Below are 16,571 nucleotides of genomic sequence, written 5' to 3' on the forward strand. Positions count from 1 at the left end.
TGTAAGGAAGGCAGAGCCTGCGTGTCATTCTAAGAGATTTGAATTGTATCCTGAAGGTGAGGTATTTTAAGTAGAATAATAACACACATTTACCTTTCAGAATGAATATTTTGGAGGCAATAGTGAAGGTGGGTTAGAAAGGAGGAAAGACTGGAGAGAGATAAAGAGTTACATACGGAACCCCTACAAGAGAAAATGAAGGTCTAAATTTGGGGATGGGGTCGCAGGCGGTAGAGGATGAAGAAATAAATACAGAAGACATTAAGAAGGTTCCTTAGAAAGGACTCTGTGGTTTGTGGAGTGGAGAAAGGACGGGGGGAACTTGCTTCTAATTGGCCTCCTTGCCGGAAGAGCACCCGATACATAGCCCCAAAACTTCCTCTCAGATCCAAGACTCCCAAAGCCCAAATGTGGAAATGCTACAGCTAAATAACCATTCTGCAGGTTTCTTTTCCGTACGGCTTCACTTTAAAATTTGAAAACTCCTGAGATTTTTCAACATATTAAAGCGTGTCACACTAAGGAGTGACACATAATACTCAGACTCTTCCTAGACTGGGAGAGACTTGGCGATTGAAAGCAGGGAGGGGCTACAGGCGAGAAAGGGCTGAACTCCCGCTTCCGAAGATTTCACCTATTTTTCAGTTTGCCTGGAGCAGGCCATGCAGATTCCCTTCCTTTAGAGGCCCAGGGAGCGGCTGGTAGATCGCTGATTCTCTGCCCCTCACCGCTTCTGCAAATGGGCGAAGGACACCTTTCGTGCCCCGCACTCTTCGCCCGCCCCTTAACCTTTCTTCCTAGTCACTTCCGGCCCGTTTCCACGCTCCGGAAACCATTATTCCGCTTCATCCTCCCTCCGGTCCTCACCTGAGTCCCTTTCTCCAAACACCGACTTCAGTGCTTAGAGACAGTAACTAGGGAATCTGGGAGGCGGAATTGCATCTTGGGACAAGTAGTCCAAGGTAGAACAAAGCAGTGGAGAACTACAATTCCCAGAATACACTTCCATTTCCTACCTCTTCCCCAATGAGGCTCCCCTCGACCCACCTCCTTTTAAAGATTCTCTTAGCCACGTTGACTGCACGGGAAAAACCTTTTTAAAACATTTTTTACGTTTCTTAAACCTACCATTTCGAAAGCATTCCGAAGTCTAAAGTGAGAAATAAGCCCAGGTTAGGGAGAGGAGAAACGAGTTTCACGTCCTGGTCTAGCACCGGGTTGGATTGTCGCTGGGACGGCAGTCAGGCATTTGGTGTGGTCGCCTAAGAGGTGGGTCTTTCGGCTGGGGCACCGGGAAACCCCGTGGGCCTGCGCCGCGTTCTTCCTTTTCGATCCGCTATCTGCGGTGAGTGTCTGCTCTTCGGCTGCTCTGGGGCCAGCGTCCTATGCCGCCTTCTGTTGTGATCTCTGACCTAACCCGTCTCTTCCTTTTCCCCAACCTCAGGTGGAGCCGCCACCAAAATGCAGATTTTCGTGAAAACCCTTACGGGGAAGACCATCACCCTCGAGGTACGGGCCAGGTGGTCATGAGGAAGCCAAGGTCCGAATAAGGTCCTGAGGTGGATTTTAGGACCGGCGCTGCTTTCCATGACTTAAACCATGATTCCGATTTTGGGTTCTAAAACTTAAGCTTTGAAATGAGTATCTTTTGCTGAGCAACGGCCTCGAGGTGGTTTTCGGTGGCCAAAGGCGGGCCTCTCACCTCTCGAGAGGTTCCAGCTAGTTAAAACGGAGGAGCTGCGCCGGGGAACTCCGCCCGCCGGCCCTGTGGCGGCCGCCCGCCCTGGGCTGGGGAGATGAAGGTGCTTTCCGGTAGCCGACTTGGGAGGTTGCCCACTGGGTGGGTAATAGGTCTCTTGAGTAGGTTTCAGCCCTGTCGCCGGTTCGGTTCAGTGGTAATTGTCAAACTAAATGAGTTCTGCTGTAGTTCCGTAATGTGAAAGCAACATACTTTCATTTTAACATTCATAGGTTGAACCCTCGGATACGATAGAAAATGTAAAGGCCAAGATCCAGGATAAGGAAGGCAAGTAATATTTTGTAGTTAAGAAAACTTAACCTGTGGGGACTTCAGCCTACCTGTAGGTGCTAGACATACCTGCTTATGGTGGGGGGGGAAGGGCAGATTGACAAAATACTTGGGGAATAACACAATAAATGTTTGTGATCGGGGAGCACAGTCCCTAGATTGGAATCCTTGAGGTGTATTTCACTTGTGTGAATTTGGACACTTACTTATTTTGTGTGAGATGGGAGTCTCCTCTGTCGCCCAGGCTGGAGTGCATTGGCTCGTTCCGGCTCATTGCAGCAGCCTCCGCCTCCCGGGTTCAAGTGATTTTTGTGCTTCAGCCTCCCTAGTGGGGCTTACAGGCGTGCAGCACCACGCCCGGCTAATTTATTGTATTTTTAGTAGAGACTGCGTTTCACCATGTTGGCCAGGCTGGTCTGGAACTCCTGACCTCAAGTGAACCACCCACCTCGGCCTCCCAAAGTATTGGGATTACAGGCGTGAGCCACTGCAGACAGTCCAGTATTGTCCCTAAGATTAAATGCAGTAAAATGTGATGTGTAAAGATTTAGAACCATGCCTAATCTCTAGTAAGGGCTTATGATCAGCCGTTAGTACCATGTATTTGATGAAGGGGTGTTACCTTATAAATCTGGAGCACATCACAGGCTTGGTGTGCTGTGACTTCTTGTTTTTTTCTTATTAGGAATTCCTCCTGATCAGCAAAGACTGATCTTTGCTGGCAAGCAACTGGAAGATGGACGTACTTTGTCTGACTACAATATTCAAAAGGTCTGTCTAGGGGAAGAGCAGGCTCTTTAAAAAAAATGTTATTTTGGAAATTTTTTATTTTACTTTTTTTGAGACAGGCTCTGACTTTGGCACAGTCACTGCAGCCTCCATCTCTGAGACTCAGATGGTCTTAGCCTTCTGTAGTTGGACCTATAGGCACACACCACCATGCCCAGGCTAGTCTCAAACTCCTGGGCTCAAGTGATCTTCCCACTGTGGCCTCCCAGCGCTAGGATTACAGACGTGAGCCACTCCATGTGGTGTATTTTGGACATTTTGGCACGCAAAAGGGGAGAATGGCATTAGATTAGCAGTAGATTTTTAGGTAACTCCTATAGTGATACTTGAGAAGCACTACTATAGTTTTTCCTACTACGAATTTTGCAAGTTGCATCCCACGGTGTAATGTCATGCATTCTTTAATCTCCCTATAAACTGTTAAGAATCAGATACTTTATTGGGATGGGGGCAGCAAGATTACCTCATAAATGTTACTGTGTACTGCTACTGCTTTTAATTAAGAGATGCATAATGTTGGGTGTGCCCATTCTTGGTGGAATCATGAAAGCTTACGTCATTCTTCCATTAACAGGAGTCTACTCTTCATCTTGTGTTGAGACTTCGTGGTGGTGCTAAGAAAAGGAAGAAGAAGTCTTACACCACTCCCAAGAAGAATAAGCACAAGAGAAAGAAGGTTAAGCTGGCTGTCCTGAAATATTATAAGGTGAGCCAGTTAAAGTGATGGGCAGAATGTCAGCAAAGTCTTGGCTTATTTGGAAAACTTTATAGTAACTTGTCAGTATTTTCTTGGACTTAAGTATCCAGTATTACCCCATTTTGGTTTAAATGAGGTATTCTGGAAATGAGAAATTCAGACTTCCTGGGGTTTTTCCTGTTTGGTATTTGAAATCACTTGTGTAATAGGGTTCTGAGTTCAAAGTCGGGCCTGGGTTCAGGTCTTACCTTTGTCTACGACTTGCAAAGCTGGCCTTTAGTGTTCAGAAGTCCCAAGACTTCTGAATATTTTCATTGTAGTAATAATAACTGGTGAGAATTTAGGGTGCTTTGGTTTGTAAGCACGAAAACTACCAGTATTACATAGTAAAAGCTTAAATATTTTGAGTTGCTTAAATTAGACTTCAGAATGTGTTGTAAAATTATCTTACAGCAGGTTTGTACTTTTCAGGTGGATGAGAATGGCAAAATTAGTCGCCTTCGTCGAGAGTGCCCGTCTGATGAATGTGGTGCTGGGGTGTTTATGGCAAGCCACTTTGACAGACATTATTGTGGCAAATGTTGTCTGACTTACTGCTTCAACAAGCCAGAAGATAAGTAACTGTATGAGTTAATAAAAGACATGAACTAACATTTATTGTTGGATTTCATTGCAGTAAACAGAATAGTTTTTAAGCACCAAATTGATGGTCACACCATTTCCTTTATTAGTGCTACTGCTATCACTGTATGAATGTTGCTTCTGGGGATTGTGTGACGCAGTGGTTCTGTAATACCTGCCAGGTGCCAACCACTTGTAAACGTCTTGATATTTTCAATTCATAGTAACTTCTTAGAATACCTATACTTTGGCAGAAGTTATACTTAATGTAAGTTGTCTAAATATAAGCCAGTTTTTGTTTCTGTCCATCTTGACCTCAACACAATAGACATTTGGGGCCAGGTAAGTCTTTGTTGTGGGGTCTGTCATGTGATGAGCAGCATCCCTTCCCTTTACCCATTCAGTGGCCAGTAGTGCCTATCTCTTGTCTTTGGCAGTCTCTGGGTGGTTTCAGTGGAATGTTTGCTGTCTGCTGTACAGCTCTTGGGAATTTAATGTTTGTTCAGGATGGATCCCTATAAAGCAATGATTACTTATTTGTACTGTTAACACTAAAAGACAGTTTAGTTTCAAGCAGGACTTGGGTAGCATATCTTCCTGTGGAGCTCAATTCAGGGAAAGCTGGTTCACTTGATAAGCCTCTTAACTAAAGCATCCACTTTAAAGAAATCGGTGATGTGTAAGTAATTAACAATTACCTTTTACCATATTGCCAGTCTTTCCATTAAAGGATTTCTAGTTGGAGGCATCCTTAAATAAATAAGATTTCCTATTTCTGAGCACTTCTGACAGTTTGTGCATATGAACACATGTAGTAGTGCATTTCTACCTTCAAAAAAGCAACACGTTGAGTTATTTACATCTTTAATGTAATTTTAAAATCCTGGATCCCAAGAAGTCGTGGCTTGAATTTGCTTTTCTTCGTAACAAACAATTCTATCTCCCACTTTAAATTCCATATTTTCTTCATCTAAACTGAGACCACAATCCATTCCCGTTTTGACAATTGAAATGTCATCTTTTTGGTGTTTCAGTGAGGTTAATGAACCTTAAAAAGATATGATTTAAGGTTAGTATATTCAATAAATGATAAGTACCTACTAAATACTATGTTGTATGGTGTTACCAGGAAATTACACTGAAATTCTTAAAAATTGCGTGGTCCTGTCATGGTAAATAATGGGACTAAATACCAGGGGAACCCCCTCAAAAATGAAGCTTGCTGTAAATAAGACTTACTTTGTAGCAAAATACTCTAAATCTCCTATTTCAAAGGTAGACACAAACTTTTTGCTGAGGATAGGATGGTACTTACTTGAGATGTAAAACCAACATACATCTCAAGCAAAGGGAACCCATCAACTACAGACAATTTGGGAGTTACAACAGCAATAAGAAATGGCCTGAGCTGAGATTATGGACATGAAAGATGAACAGATTTCAAATGGTTATATAGTCAACAAGTTTTGGTGACTGGATATAGGAGATTTTGATGTTGCTTACCCTTCCAAATTACATGTCCATTACGGGTTAATTTAAATTTTTTTTGTTTTTCTAACTGTCCCTTTTGGACTCTGCAGCCAGCCACAGGAACTTTTTTCTTCCCTTCTGTTACAGAGAAGGTAGCTAGTATAGATGCCTCACCTTTAGGAAGAAGAGAACATTAATGTGCAGAAAACTAAAGACTCTGAGAAATATGCAATTTCTGACATTCTATGGTATAATAATTAAAGGTATGACAAAAATCTAAATTCATGCCTAGAAAAAAGTCTAGATTTCTTTAACTCCAATTTTATTTTCCTGACCAATATTAAGAATAAAAATGCATGAAAATCTTTGGCTATTTTTTTTTTTTTGAAACAATCTCACTCTGTCATCCAGGCATGATTTTGGCTCACTGCAGCCTCCACCTCCAGGGTTCAAGTGTTTCTCCTGCCTCAGCCTCCCAAGTAGCTGGAATTACAGGCGCCCACAACCACATCCAGCCGAGTTTTATATTTTTGGTAGAGACGGGGTTTTACCACGTTGATCAGGTTGGTCTCAAACTCCTGACCTCAAGTGATCCACCCGCCTCGGACTCTCAAAGTGCTGAAATTACAGGCGTGAGCCACTGCACCCAGCCATCTTTGCCTATTCTTGTCTGCTCCATGAAAACCTTGTTTTAAGCTTTCCTTCAATATATTTTCAAGAGTAGATCATCTGTCATTACTTTATTTCTCTTTTATCTTTTTAAATAAATTTTTACAGATGGGTCACCCAGGCTGGAGTGCAGTGGCATGATCATAGCTCACTGTAACCTCAAGCTCCTGGGCTCAAGCAATTCTCCTGGATAGCTAAGACTACAGGTGCGTGCCACCATACCCAACTAATTATTTTATTTTTACCTTTTTTTGGTGGAGGCTGGTCTTGAATTCTTGGCCTCACGTGATACTCCTACCTCAGCCTCCCAAAGTCCTGGGATGACATGCGTGAGCCACAGCACCTGATCTCATTATTTTTCATTTTGCCACAGGTAATTTATATCTCCTTAGAAGTACTAATTCTGAGTCTTTTTTTTTTTTTTCTTTTTTTTGAGATGGAGTTTCACTCTTGTTGCCCAGACTGGAGTGCAATGGTGCAATCTCGGCTCACCGCAACCTCTGCCTCCCGGGTTCAAGTGATTCTCCTGCCTCAGCCTCCCAAGTAGCTCGGATTACAGGCATGCGCCACCACACCTGGCTAATTTTGTATTTTTAATAAAGACGGGGTTTCACCATGTTGGGCAGACTGGTCTTGAACTCCCAACCACAGGTGATCAGCACGCCTCGACCTCCCAAAGTGCTGGGATTATAGGCATGAGCCACTACGCCTGGCTGAGTCTGTTTTTTTTACTGACTAAAAATTAATACAAATTCCAATAATGAAGTAACACGCACTATAATGAACCAGTTTTCTAGGGAGCTATTTTATTGGTGGTGTTAGTGTTACCTGACTGGTGTGTTTGCTTAATCCTAGAAACCCTCATGACTTAGTGTTCCAAATTGCTCTTAGCACAAGAACATAAAAATCTCTGTACAATTATGTTGAGCAGGTCAGAAAAACCTAAAATAATAAATCTGTTATGTAGATTAAAAATGCAAAATCAAATCTCATCATGGGGAAACACTGGACAAATCCAAATCAGGGTACATTCTACAAAACAGCTGGCCAGTATGCTTCAAAAATGTCAAGGTCAAAAAAGACAAAAATTGAAGAACGCTTCCAGATTAAATGGAGCCAGAGAGATGACAACATGGATATATTATAATCCATGATCCCGGACTGGGGAAAAAAAGCACATTGTTGGGACAATGGACAAAATGTGAATATGGACTGTGTATTAGATAACTGCATTGTATTTAAGTTTCCTGAGTTTGATTAGTTCTATGGTTTTATAAGATAGTATCTTTTGCTTAGCAGATGTACATATTTAGAGGCAAATAGGCACTATTTATCTCAAACATTTTCAAATGGTCCAGGGAAAAAAAAATCCGTGTGTATGGAGCAGGACAAAAATGAGGCAAATAGGACAAAATGTAAACAATTGGTGAATTAGGTAAAAGATAAATAGGAGTTCCTTGTATTTCTCTTGCAATTTACCTGGAAATTTAAAACTATTATCAAAATTAAAAGTTAACCAAAAAAACAAATCTACGTGGGGAGGGAAAAAAAAACAGATGAGGTGATTTAATCCATTTTAAATAAACTCAGTCTACTCTGGCTGATACATGCTAGAAACAGTATTTTTAAATATTTAATATTTCAATGTAAATTTTCTTATGGTAGACTTCTCTGCCAGCCCCACAACAAAGTCAACAGCTCTTTCCATGAAACTGTTAATAATCTTTACGCATTCAATAGTAGTATAATTTGTATTATAATTATTTGTTCATATCTAAACTGGAGGGCAAGTTCTTAATTCCTTATTTGCTTTTGTATCCTCAAGGCATAGGCACAATGTGTTACACAGGGCAGGTGTTTACATAAGAAGTTACAATGAATTCTCATGGTAGTCTTTTTCTTCTAGAACACAGGATATATCTTTCAACATTGAAAACATTTCCTCTGGCCGGGCGCGGTGGCTCAAGCCTGTAATCCCAGCACTGTGGGAGGCCGAGACGGGCGGATCACGAGGTCAGGAGATTGAGACCATCCTGGCTAACAGGGTGAAACCCCATCTCTACTAAAAAAGACAAAAAAAAAAAACTAGCCGGGCGAGGTGGCGGGTGCCTGTAGTCCAGCTACTCTGGAGGCTGAGGCATGAGAATAGCGTGAACCTGGGAGGCGGAGCTTGCAGTGAGCTGAGATCCGGCCACTGCACTCCAGCCTGGGCGACAGAGCAAGACTCCGTCTCAAAAAAAAAAAAAGAAAGAAAACATTTCCTCTAAGCTCTGAAGTGCTATTTATAGCACCTAATATACTAATTTTTAAAAGTAACATTCAGTGATCACTCACCTACTGGGTGCTCTTCCACAGCACAGGGTAATCTGCTGCTCAGTTCCTCTTGCAAATCTTCAACAAGACGGTAAATTATTTTGTGAAGTTTAATTTTTACACCTTTTTTTGCAGCTGACGGTTGGATAACTTTGCCTACATTCACATTAAACCCATATATAACACCTAGCAAACAGAAATATGATCAATGAAGCAGCACAAAGATTACATTATAATCATTTATTTGTCTTTCAAGCAGAAACTTGAATCTAAATTGTTTTATTTTCTAAATTAAAATAGCAAATAAGAGGCCGGTTGCCGTGGCTCACGCCTGTAATCCTATCACTTCGGGAAGCTCAGGCAAGTAGATCACCTGAAGTCAGGAGTTCGACACCAGCCTGGCCAACATGGTGAAACCCCGTCTCTACTAAAAATACAAAATTAGCCGGGCGTGGTGGTGGGCACCTGTAATTCCAGCTACTCGGGGGGCTGAGGCAGGAGAATCGCTTGAACCCAGGAGGCAGAGGTTGCAGTGAGCTGAGATCGTGCCATTGCACTCCAGCCTCGGCAAATAGAGCAAAACTCCGTCTCAAAAAAAAAAATAGCAATTAGAGGAGGTTAGAAGGTCTATGATTTTTTTCTCACCAAAACTAGTAAATTTTCCAATTGAAAGAATTTCATAAATTGTATTGTGGCTTGTTTAACAAAATTTCTTTATAATTTCAAATCCATTCATTGAAGGACCATTAAGTGCCTATAACGTGTAAAGCAGTATGCTAAACAAAATTTGGTTTTTATACAAGAGAAATAAAAACACAAAAAATGACCAGGGCTAAAATATTATTGCTTCATTTTAATAACATTACATTATTAAATTATAATCTTATTGTCTACAATTTTTGTGGTTTGCACTTCAGGTATTCAGATGGCCAAAAGATACCCAAAAATAGTGACTTAAAGGGGTGAGGGAAAAATAGTGACTTAATTGGTAAGGGTCAAGAGTTATTTTTAAGAAGCAAGTTTCATAGAGCTGACCATTGCACCAGAAAACAAATAATGTATTTAACTGTAAATACTTTGGGAGAAAAAAAAAGCAAAAAACTCTTTAAAAAGATGAATGAAAAAAATTAACCTGGACGGGCACGGTGGCTCATGCCTGTAATCCCAGCACTTTGGGAGGCCGAGGCGGGTGGATCACCGGAGGTTGGGAGTTTGAGACCTGCCTGACCAACATGGTGAAACCCCGTCTCTACTAAAAATACAAAAATTAGCCAGACATGGTGGCAGACGCCTGTAATCGCAGCTACTCAGGAGACTAAGGCAGGAGAATCTCTTAAACCCAGGAGGCGGTGGGTGCGGTGAGCCCAGATTGCACCATTGCACTCCAGCCTGGGCGACAGCGAGACTTTATCTCAAAAAAAATTAACCCAAAAAGTAAAAAACAATAAGCAAAACACTCTTGTCTTAAACAAAATGAATGAAAAAAAAATTAACCCAAACAGTTTAATCCGGAGAAAAACACAATCACCTTGAAACTCCTATCATTAAGAAGTCATTCTGGGCCGGGCGCGGTGGCTCAAGCCTGTAATCCCAGCACTTTGGGAGGCCGAGGCGGGCGGATCACAAGGTCAGGAGATCAAGACCATCCTGGCTAACAGGGTGAAACCCCGTCTCTACTAAAAAAAATACAAAAAACTAGCCAGGCGAGGTGGCGGGCGCCTGTAGTCCCAGCTACTCGGGAGGCTGAGGCAGGAGAATGGCGTGAACCCGGGAGGTGGAGCTTGCAGTGAGCTGAGATCTGGCCAGTGCACTCCAGCTTGGGTGACAGAGCGAGACTCCGTCTCAAAAAAAAAAAAAAAGAAGTCAGTCTGGCCGGGCGCAGTGGCTCAAGCCTATAATCCCAGGACTTTGGGAGGCCGAGGTGGGCGGATCACCTGAGGTCAGGAGTTTGAGACGAAACTGGCCAACATGATGAAACCTCATCTATACTAAAAATATAAGAATTAGACAGATGTGGTGGTGGGTGCCTATAATCCCAGCTACTCGGGAGACTGGGGCAGGAGAATCACTTGAACCGAGGAGGCAGAGGTGGCAGTGAGCCAAGATTGCACCACTGCATTCCAGCCTGGTTGACAAAAGCAAAACTCCGTCTCAAGAAAAAGAAGTCATTCAATTGGCTGGGCACAATGGCTCGTGCCTATAATTCCAGCACTTTGGGAGGCCAAGGCAGGTGGACCACCTAGGTCAGGAGTTCAAGACCAGCCTGGCCAACATGGTGAAACCCTGCCTCTACTAAAAATACAAAATTAGCCAGGTATGGTGGTGCACGCCTGTAATCCCAGCTACTCGGTGGGGGCTGTGGCAGGAGAATCCCTTGAACGAGGGAGGCAGAGGTTGCAGTGAGCCGAGACGATGCCACATGTCAGCCTGGGCGACAGAGTGAGGCTCTGTCTCCAAAAAAAAAAAAAAAAGAAAGAAAAAAAGTCATTTCAATATCATTCAATACACTGTCTACATTACAGCACAGTACTAAGCCAGTCAGTGCCTATGAAATACGTTTAATCAGTTAGATGTTACCTCTATCCTTTTCAGTAGAGGTGACATCTAACTCTAATCAAGTCAGGTTTCAAAGCAATCTCTTTCCTAAATGATTCCTAATAACTCAACAATGTTTTTGCTTTACTAGGTGTTCCACTTATTTAACAGTCATGAGTCCCCCTTTTTGTGTATCATAAATTCAACTAACAAAGACAGTTCCATGCCTTCTAGGCTTATAAAGCTAAAAAGACCTTTTGCTCTAAAAAGATATGTCATATAAAGTTATCAATTACCAAAGATAGGAAGCCAAAAGTAAAAGATGAAGGAAAGACTGAATAGGGTAATTACAGTGCTAGGAACATTCAGAAGTCTAATGAAAGATATGAGAATCAACCTTGGGATAGTAAAGAACTAGGAGGAGTAGGGAGAGGGGGCAGTAATGGTGCTTTGAAAAAAAAGATAAAACGTGACTAGGTCTTGAAATAGTTCCCCAAAATTGCAGTACAACCACAACAAATGGAGCTATGGCCACAATACTGCACATCCCATTCCGTTTAAATTGCTAGCTGGGACTGGACTATAGCAGGAAGGGTGATGCTGATGGGAATAAATGTCAGGTGTGACAAGCCAAGCAACAAAAGACAGAAGCAGATGGTTCAGTGTTATTTGGGGAACACAGATTAACAAGAAAAAATGGAATCCTTACCATTAAATGTTTCAGCAAGGTTAACATCATTTGCACTTATATCACCCACTCCAGAATGTACTAATTCTAGTTCACACTCGTGTGAAGCATCATAGGTATCTATAATGTTCAAAATGGCCTCAACAGAACCATCAACATCACCTAAATACAGAAAAAGTTTATAATTGTTGCTCTGAAGAGTCAGACATCAGCAGACATAAAAATGGCAATAATCTATTTAAAGCCATGATAGGAATGTCATTTACCACTAAATCCACTTTTATGTAGGCTTAGCATTACATATATCTACTGACTTAATAGCATATTATGAGCCAAAGGTTCATTTACAACAAAATCAGCAAGAAATATGTTGACTAAGAAAATCTCTCCTAAAATATTGAAATAATTTTCATGTAAATGTAAAGGACCAAACTATGAGAATAGTTAAAATATATATATATATATATATATATATATATTCAAAGAATGTAATGTAAAATCTTTAAAAAGATACCTTTAATAATCACAGGAAGTACATTTGAATCTCTTTCCATTTTCTCTTTTGGCTTTAAGGATGTTTGTTCTTTTCTTTCTAAATACTGTAGATATGACCTCTTCTTCCACTGCACATTGCTATACTTCTCACGGGCTTTCTGATATGCTTCCTGGTGTTCCTTTCGCTTTTCTTCTATTATTTTCAGATCCTCTTTACCTTTCTCCTGTTCTTGTTCATACTTCCTCCAGTCAACAACTTCACGTGCCCTTGGCTTTAGAGGGGAAAAACGCGTTATTTAATGAAGTAGACAACAATAACTGCTAGATTAAAGCCTTTGTGTATGGCCGGGCGCGGTGGCTCACACCTGTAATCCCAGCACTTTGGGAGGCCGAGGCCGGCGGATCACAAGGTCAGGAGATCGAGACCACGGTGAAACCCCGTCTCTACCAAAAATACAAAAAATTGGCCAGGCGCTGTGGCGGGTGCCTGTAGTCCCAGCTAGTCAGGAGGCTGAGGCAGGAGAATGGCATGAATCCAGGAGGCAGAGCTTACAGTCAGCTGAGATTGCACCACTGTACTCCAGCCTGGGGGACAGAGCGAGACTCTGTCTCAAAAAAAAAAAAAAAAAGCCTTTGTGTTGTCCCCCATTAGGAAATGAGCGTTAAAACTCATGTATGAAACTGCTACTTTTATGAGTTTCAAGAAACATGTAAAATTTTAATTTCAAAGCTTATATCATTGAAATGATTTAAAAATCTTATCCCCCCCAAAATTCTATAGTCTAATGCTACAATAGCACAACTTGCATCTTCACAGCCTCTTATAATCTAGAATTATTTGTTAACATTAATACACATATTTGGTATAACATTGTAAACTGATATTTAAAATCATTATATTACATCCAATATATAGGAATTAAGCTTGATATACCTCAGATTCTACTTCAAGAATTTCTTCTCCTGCAGAAGGAAGGTCTCTCCAGCCTGTAATTCCCACTGGCATGCTGGGATGGGCCTCATGGATTGTTTTTCCATTTTCATCAAACATTAAGCGTACTTTTGCCCAACAATTTCCAGCAACCAGAACACAGCCTTTTCTTAAAGTTCCTCTTTGAATTATAGCTGTAGTAACAGGACTAAAATGAAAATAAAAGTATATTTTTAATGTCATAATCAGGATGTAATTGTACTTTAAGTAGAGCAAAGATATCTTTATGAAGTTTAAATTACATAAACATGTGTATACATAAGATTAATTCCACCACTTAACTTCTTAAGCAGTTTCTCATACTATAAAAACACTTCAAAGCTGGGTGCAGTGGCACACCCGCAATCCCAGCTATTCAGCGGGCTAAGGCAAGAGGATCACTTGAGCCCATGAGTTCAAAGTCAGCCTATCAGGACCATTTTAAACAAATTTATTTGCAATAGCCAAGAAGTAGAAGCAACCCAAATGTCCATCAAAAGACAAATGGACATTTCTTCCACAGAAAATGTGGATTTATACACAGTAATATTATACAGTCTTTAAAAAGAAGGAAATTGGCCAGATATAGTGGCTCATGGCTATAATCCCAGCACTTTTGAAGGCCAAGGTGGGTGGACTACTTGAGCTTACGAGTTTGAGACCAGCCTGGGCAACATAGCAGGACCCCATCTCAATTAAAAAAAAAAATAGGCTGAGTGAAGTGGCTCACACCTGTAATCCCAGCACTTTGGGAAGCCGAGGTGGGTAGATCAACTGAGGTCAGGAGTTCGAGACCAGCCTGGCCAACATGGTGAAACCCCGTCTCTACTACAAATACAAAAATTAGCCGAGTGTGGTGGCACACGCCTATAGTCCCAGCTACTCAGGAGACTGAGGCAGGAGAATCACTTGAACCTGGGAGGTGGAGGTTGCACTGAGCCGAGATCGCACTACTGCACTCCAGCCTGGATGAGAGAGCAAGACTCCATCTCAAAAAAAGAAAAATTAAAAAATAAATAAATATTAAATTTTTTTAAAAAAGGAAATCTTTGCATAGGCTACAACATGAATGAAACTCTAGAACATTATACAAAATGAAATAAGCCAGTTACAAATGGACACATACTGTATGATTCCACTCATATGAAGTATCGAAAGTAGTCACAAAATAAAAACAGAAAACAGTGCCAGGCGTAGTGGCTCACGCCTGTAATCCCAGCACTTTGGGAGGCCAAGGCGGGTGAATCACCCGAGGTCAGGAGTTCGAGACTGGCCTGGCCAACATGGCGAAAACACTGTCTCTACCAAAACTACAAAAATTAGCCAGGCATGGTGGCGGGTGCCTGTAAATCCCAGCTACTTGGGAGGCTGAGGCAGGAGAATTGCTTGAACCCAGGGAGCGGAGGTTGCAGTGAGCTGAGATCACGGCCACTTCACTCCAGCCTGGGCAACAAGAGCAAAAGTCTGTCTCAAAAATAAATACATAAAAGAAAAACAGAAAACAGAAAGGTGGTTGCCAAGGGCTCGGGAGAAGGACTAAGGTAATTTTAAAAGGTATAGACTTTCAGTTTTACAAGATAAAATAATTCAACAGATCTGTTGCACAACAATGTGAATAAACAACAATACTGAACTATATATTTAAATATGGTTAACATAATAAATGGGATGTTAGGTGTTTCTTACCACAATTTAAAAAAAACAATTTCTTACAAGGTTATGCTAAGAGAAGAAACAGGGAGCAAAGTGTTCTGACAGAATCTTAAACCACTTTCTATCCCAGTCTCCATCAGCTAAGGGATTATTCACAGTTGTTAGAGAGAGTGTAAAGCAATGAGAAAACCTCTCTTGCTGATACGGAGGAAAATTCAAGCACACCACTTCAAAGATCTTTCTGCATATTATATTAATGGGTAAGGTATAAAGAATTTACAAACCCTAAAATGCAACTATTGGTATTTTATTCTAATTTATGTTATCTGTAAGACTTTACCAATTCAGTCGAGTCAGTGGGGGAAAAAAATAAAACAAATTGAACGACTTATGTCATCTAAATATGACTACCAGATGTATATGGATAGTTGCTATGGTCTACTGATAGTAACTGCATTCTTGTGTTCTTGTGTCAGTACAAACAATAACATACTTTTTAAAACAAATGCTTTGAAAATATTGTTCATGAACTAACAATAACATGCAACAAAAATAATATATCATCATATAATCAAGTCACAAAAACCACAGAACAAATTAAAAAGGCAAGCAGTTTAAGAGTCCTACCCTCTTCCTTTGTCTGTGAAAGACTCTATTACTGTTCCTTCCACTGGACCATTGGGATCTGCTTTCAATTCTAACATTTCTGCAAGAGCAATTGTTGCTTCTGCCAAAGCCATCAGATTATTGCCCTTTAACAATAACAAAGGTTGTTAATACACATTAATAAATATTATCAGTAAATATAAATACCAAGGACAGAAAGTCACATAATCCTTGCAAGATATATTATACCTTTCTCTTTAATCATTAAAAGCATGATTACTCAATTTAACAAAGAAAGGAAGGGAGGGAGGGGAAAAGAAACTAAGAAAAAAGAGAATGGGAAGAATGGAAGAGAGGGAGGGATCAGCAAGAAAACCTGAGCCATGGACAGATCTTGCAAGGAATAAGTGGCTATTTTTTTTTGTTTTTTTTTTTTGTTTTTTTTTTTTTTTGTTTTTTTTTGAGACAGAGTCTCGCTCTGCCGCCCAGGCTGGAGTGCTGTGGCCGGATCTCAGCTCACTGCAAGCTCCGCCTCCTGGGTTTACGCCATTCTCCTGCCTCAGCCTCCCAAGCAGCTGGGACTACAGGCGCCCGCCATGTCGCCCGGCTAGTTTTTTGTATTTTTTAGTAGAGACGGGGTTTCACCATGTTAGCCAGGATGGTCTCGATCTCCTGACCTCGTGATCCGCCCGTCTCGGCCTCCCAAAGTGCTGGGATTACAGGCTTGAGCCACCGCGCCCGGCCAGTGGCTATTTTTTTTTTTAAAGTATGGCCACTGGTGGTACTTGTTACTATCCCTTTCATAAACACACGCAATGCTTCATTCTTTTCTTTCTCCTCTGTCTGTCCCTACAATTGTGTTTCCTTCCTCTTGCTTTCTTTTTTTAAGTTCTACCCAACTGAACGAGATTTCACATCTATTATTTCATTTGATCAACTCAAGAATCCTATAAAGTAAATCAAGCATTACTTACCCTTATTAAATAAATGATGAGAAAATAAATAAATGAGAAGAAAAAGCACTAACTAGAGATCC

The 16,571-nt window shown here is 41.1% G+C and overlaps 2 protein-coding genes across 16 annotated transcripts in view; one reads left to right on the forward strand and one right to left on the reverse strand.

Annotated features, from left to right (window-relative positions):
• The first annotated feature begins 1,038 nt into the window (after positions 1–1,038).
• Positions 1,039–4,168, forward strand: LOC117099658 (ubiquitin-40S ribosomal protein S27a). The gene is made up of 6 exons (XM_033239082.1): positions 1,039–1,345; positions 1,445–1,509; positions 1,972–2,026; positions 2,715–2,800; positions 3,393–3,524; positions 3,987–4,168. Exons 2-6 carry the CDS (start codon positions 1,462–1,464, stop codon positions 4,134–4,136), a joined length of 471 nt encoding a protein of 156 aa, XP_033094973.1. The 5' UTR covers positions 1,039–1,345; positions 1,445–1,461; the 3' UTR covers positions 4,137–4,168.
• An 815-nt stretch (positions 4,169–4,983) lies between these two features.
• LOC117099655 (translation initiation factor IF-2, mitochondrial) overlaps positions 4,984–16,571 on the reverse strand; it is a 37,636-nt gene continuing 26,048 nt past the window's right edge. For 11 of the 15 annotated variants that reach the window (XM_033239079.1, XM_033239069.1, XM_033239071.1 and 8 more), the window contains 7 exons: positions 15,557–15,681; positions 13,241–13,445; positions 12,326–12,578; positions 11,833–11,973; positions 8,610–8,774; positions 5,640–5,780; positions 4,984–5,184 (listed from right to left, as the gene is read on the reverse strand). In XM_033239079.1, the coding sequence (XP_033094970.1) occupies positions 5,012–5,184; positions 5,640–5,780; positions 8,610–8,774; positions 11,833–11,973; positions 12,326–12,578; positions 13,241–13,445; positions 15,557–15,681 (1,203 nt within the window). In that variant the 3' untranslated portion in view covers positions 4,984–5,011. Of the gene's footprint in view, positions 5,185–5,639; positions 5,781–8,586; positions 8,775–11,832; positions 11,974–12,325; positions 12,579–13,240; positions 13,446–15,556; positions 15,682–16,571 lie in introns of those variants that run through there. The other 4 variants (XM_033239073.1, XM_033239076.1, XM_033239074.1 and 1 more) reach the window with 4 other exon arrangements.

Source organism: Trachypithecus francoisi, unplaced genomic scaffold (genome assembly GCF_009764315.1).
Source record: "Trachypithecus francoisi isolate TF-2019V2 unplaced genomic scaffold, Tfra_2.0 Lachesis_group17, whole genome shotgun sequence".
NCBI classification, from domain to species: domain Eukaryota; kingdom Metazoa; phylum Chordata; class Mammalia; order Primates; family Cercopithecidae; genus Trachypithecus; species Trachypithecus francoisi.

Bases quoted from the DNA above. Each gene is read 5' to 3' on its own strand.
- LOC117099658 (XM_033239082.1), top strand. From the start codon at position 1,462: ATGCAGATTTTCGTGAAAACCCTTACGGGGAAGACCATCACCCTCGAG. The intron at 2,801-3,392 runs GTCTGTCTAGGG...TTCCATTAACAG, and splicing joins CTGACTACAATATTCAAAAG to GAGTCTACTCTTCATCTTGT. The intron at 3,525-3,986 runs GTGAGCCAGTTA...TGTACTTTTCAG, and splicing joins CTGTCCTGAAATATTATAAG to GTGGATGAGAATGGCAAAAT.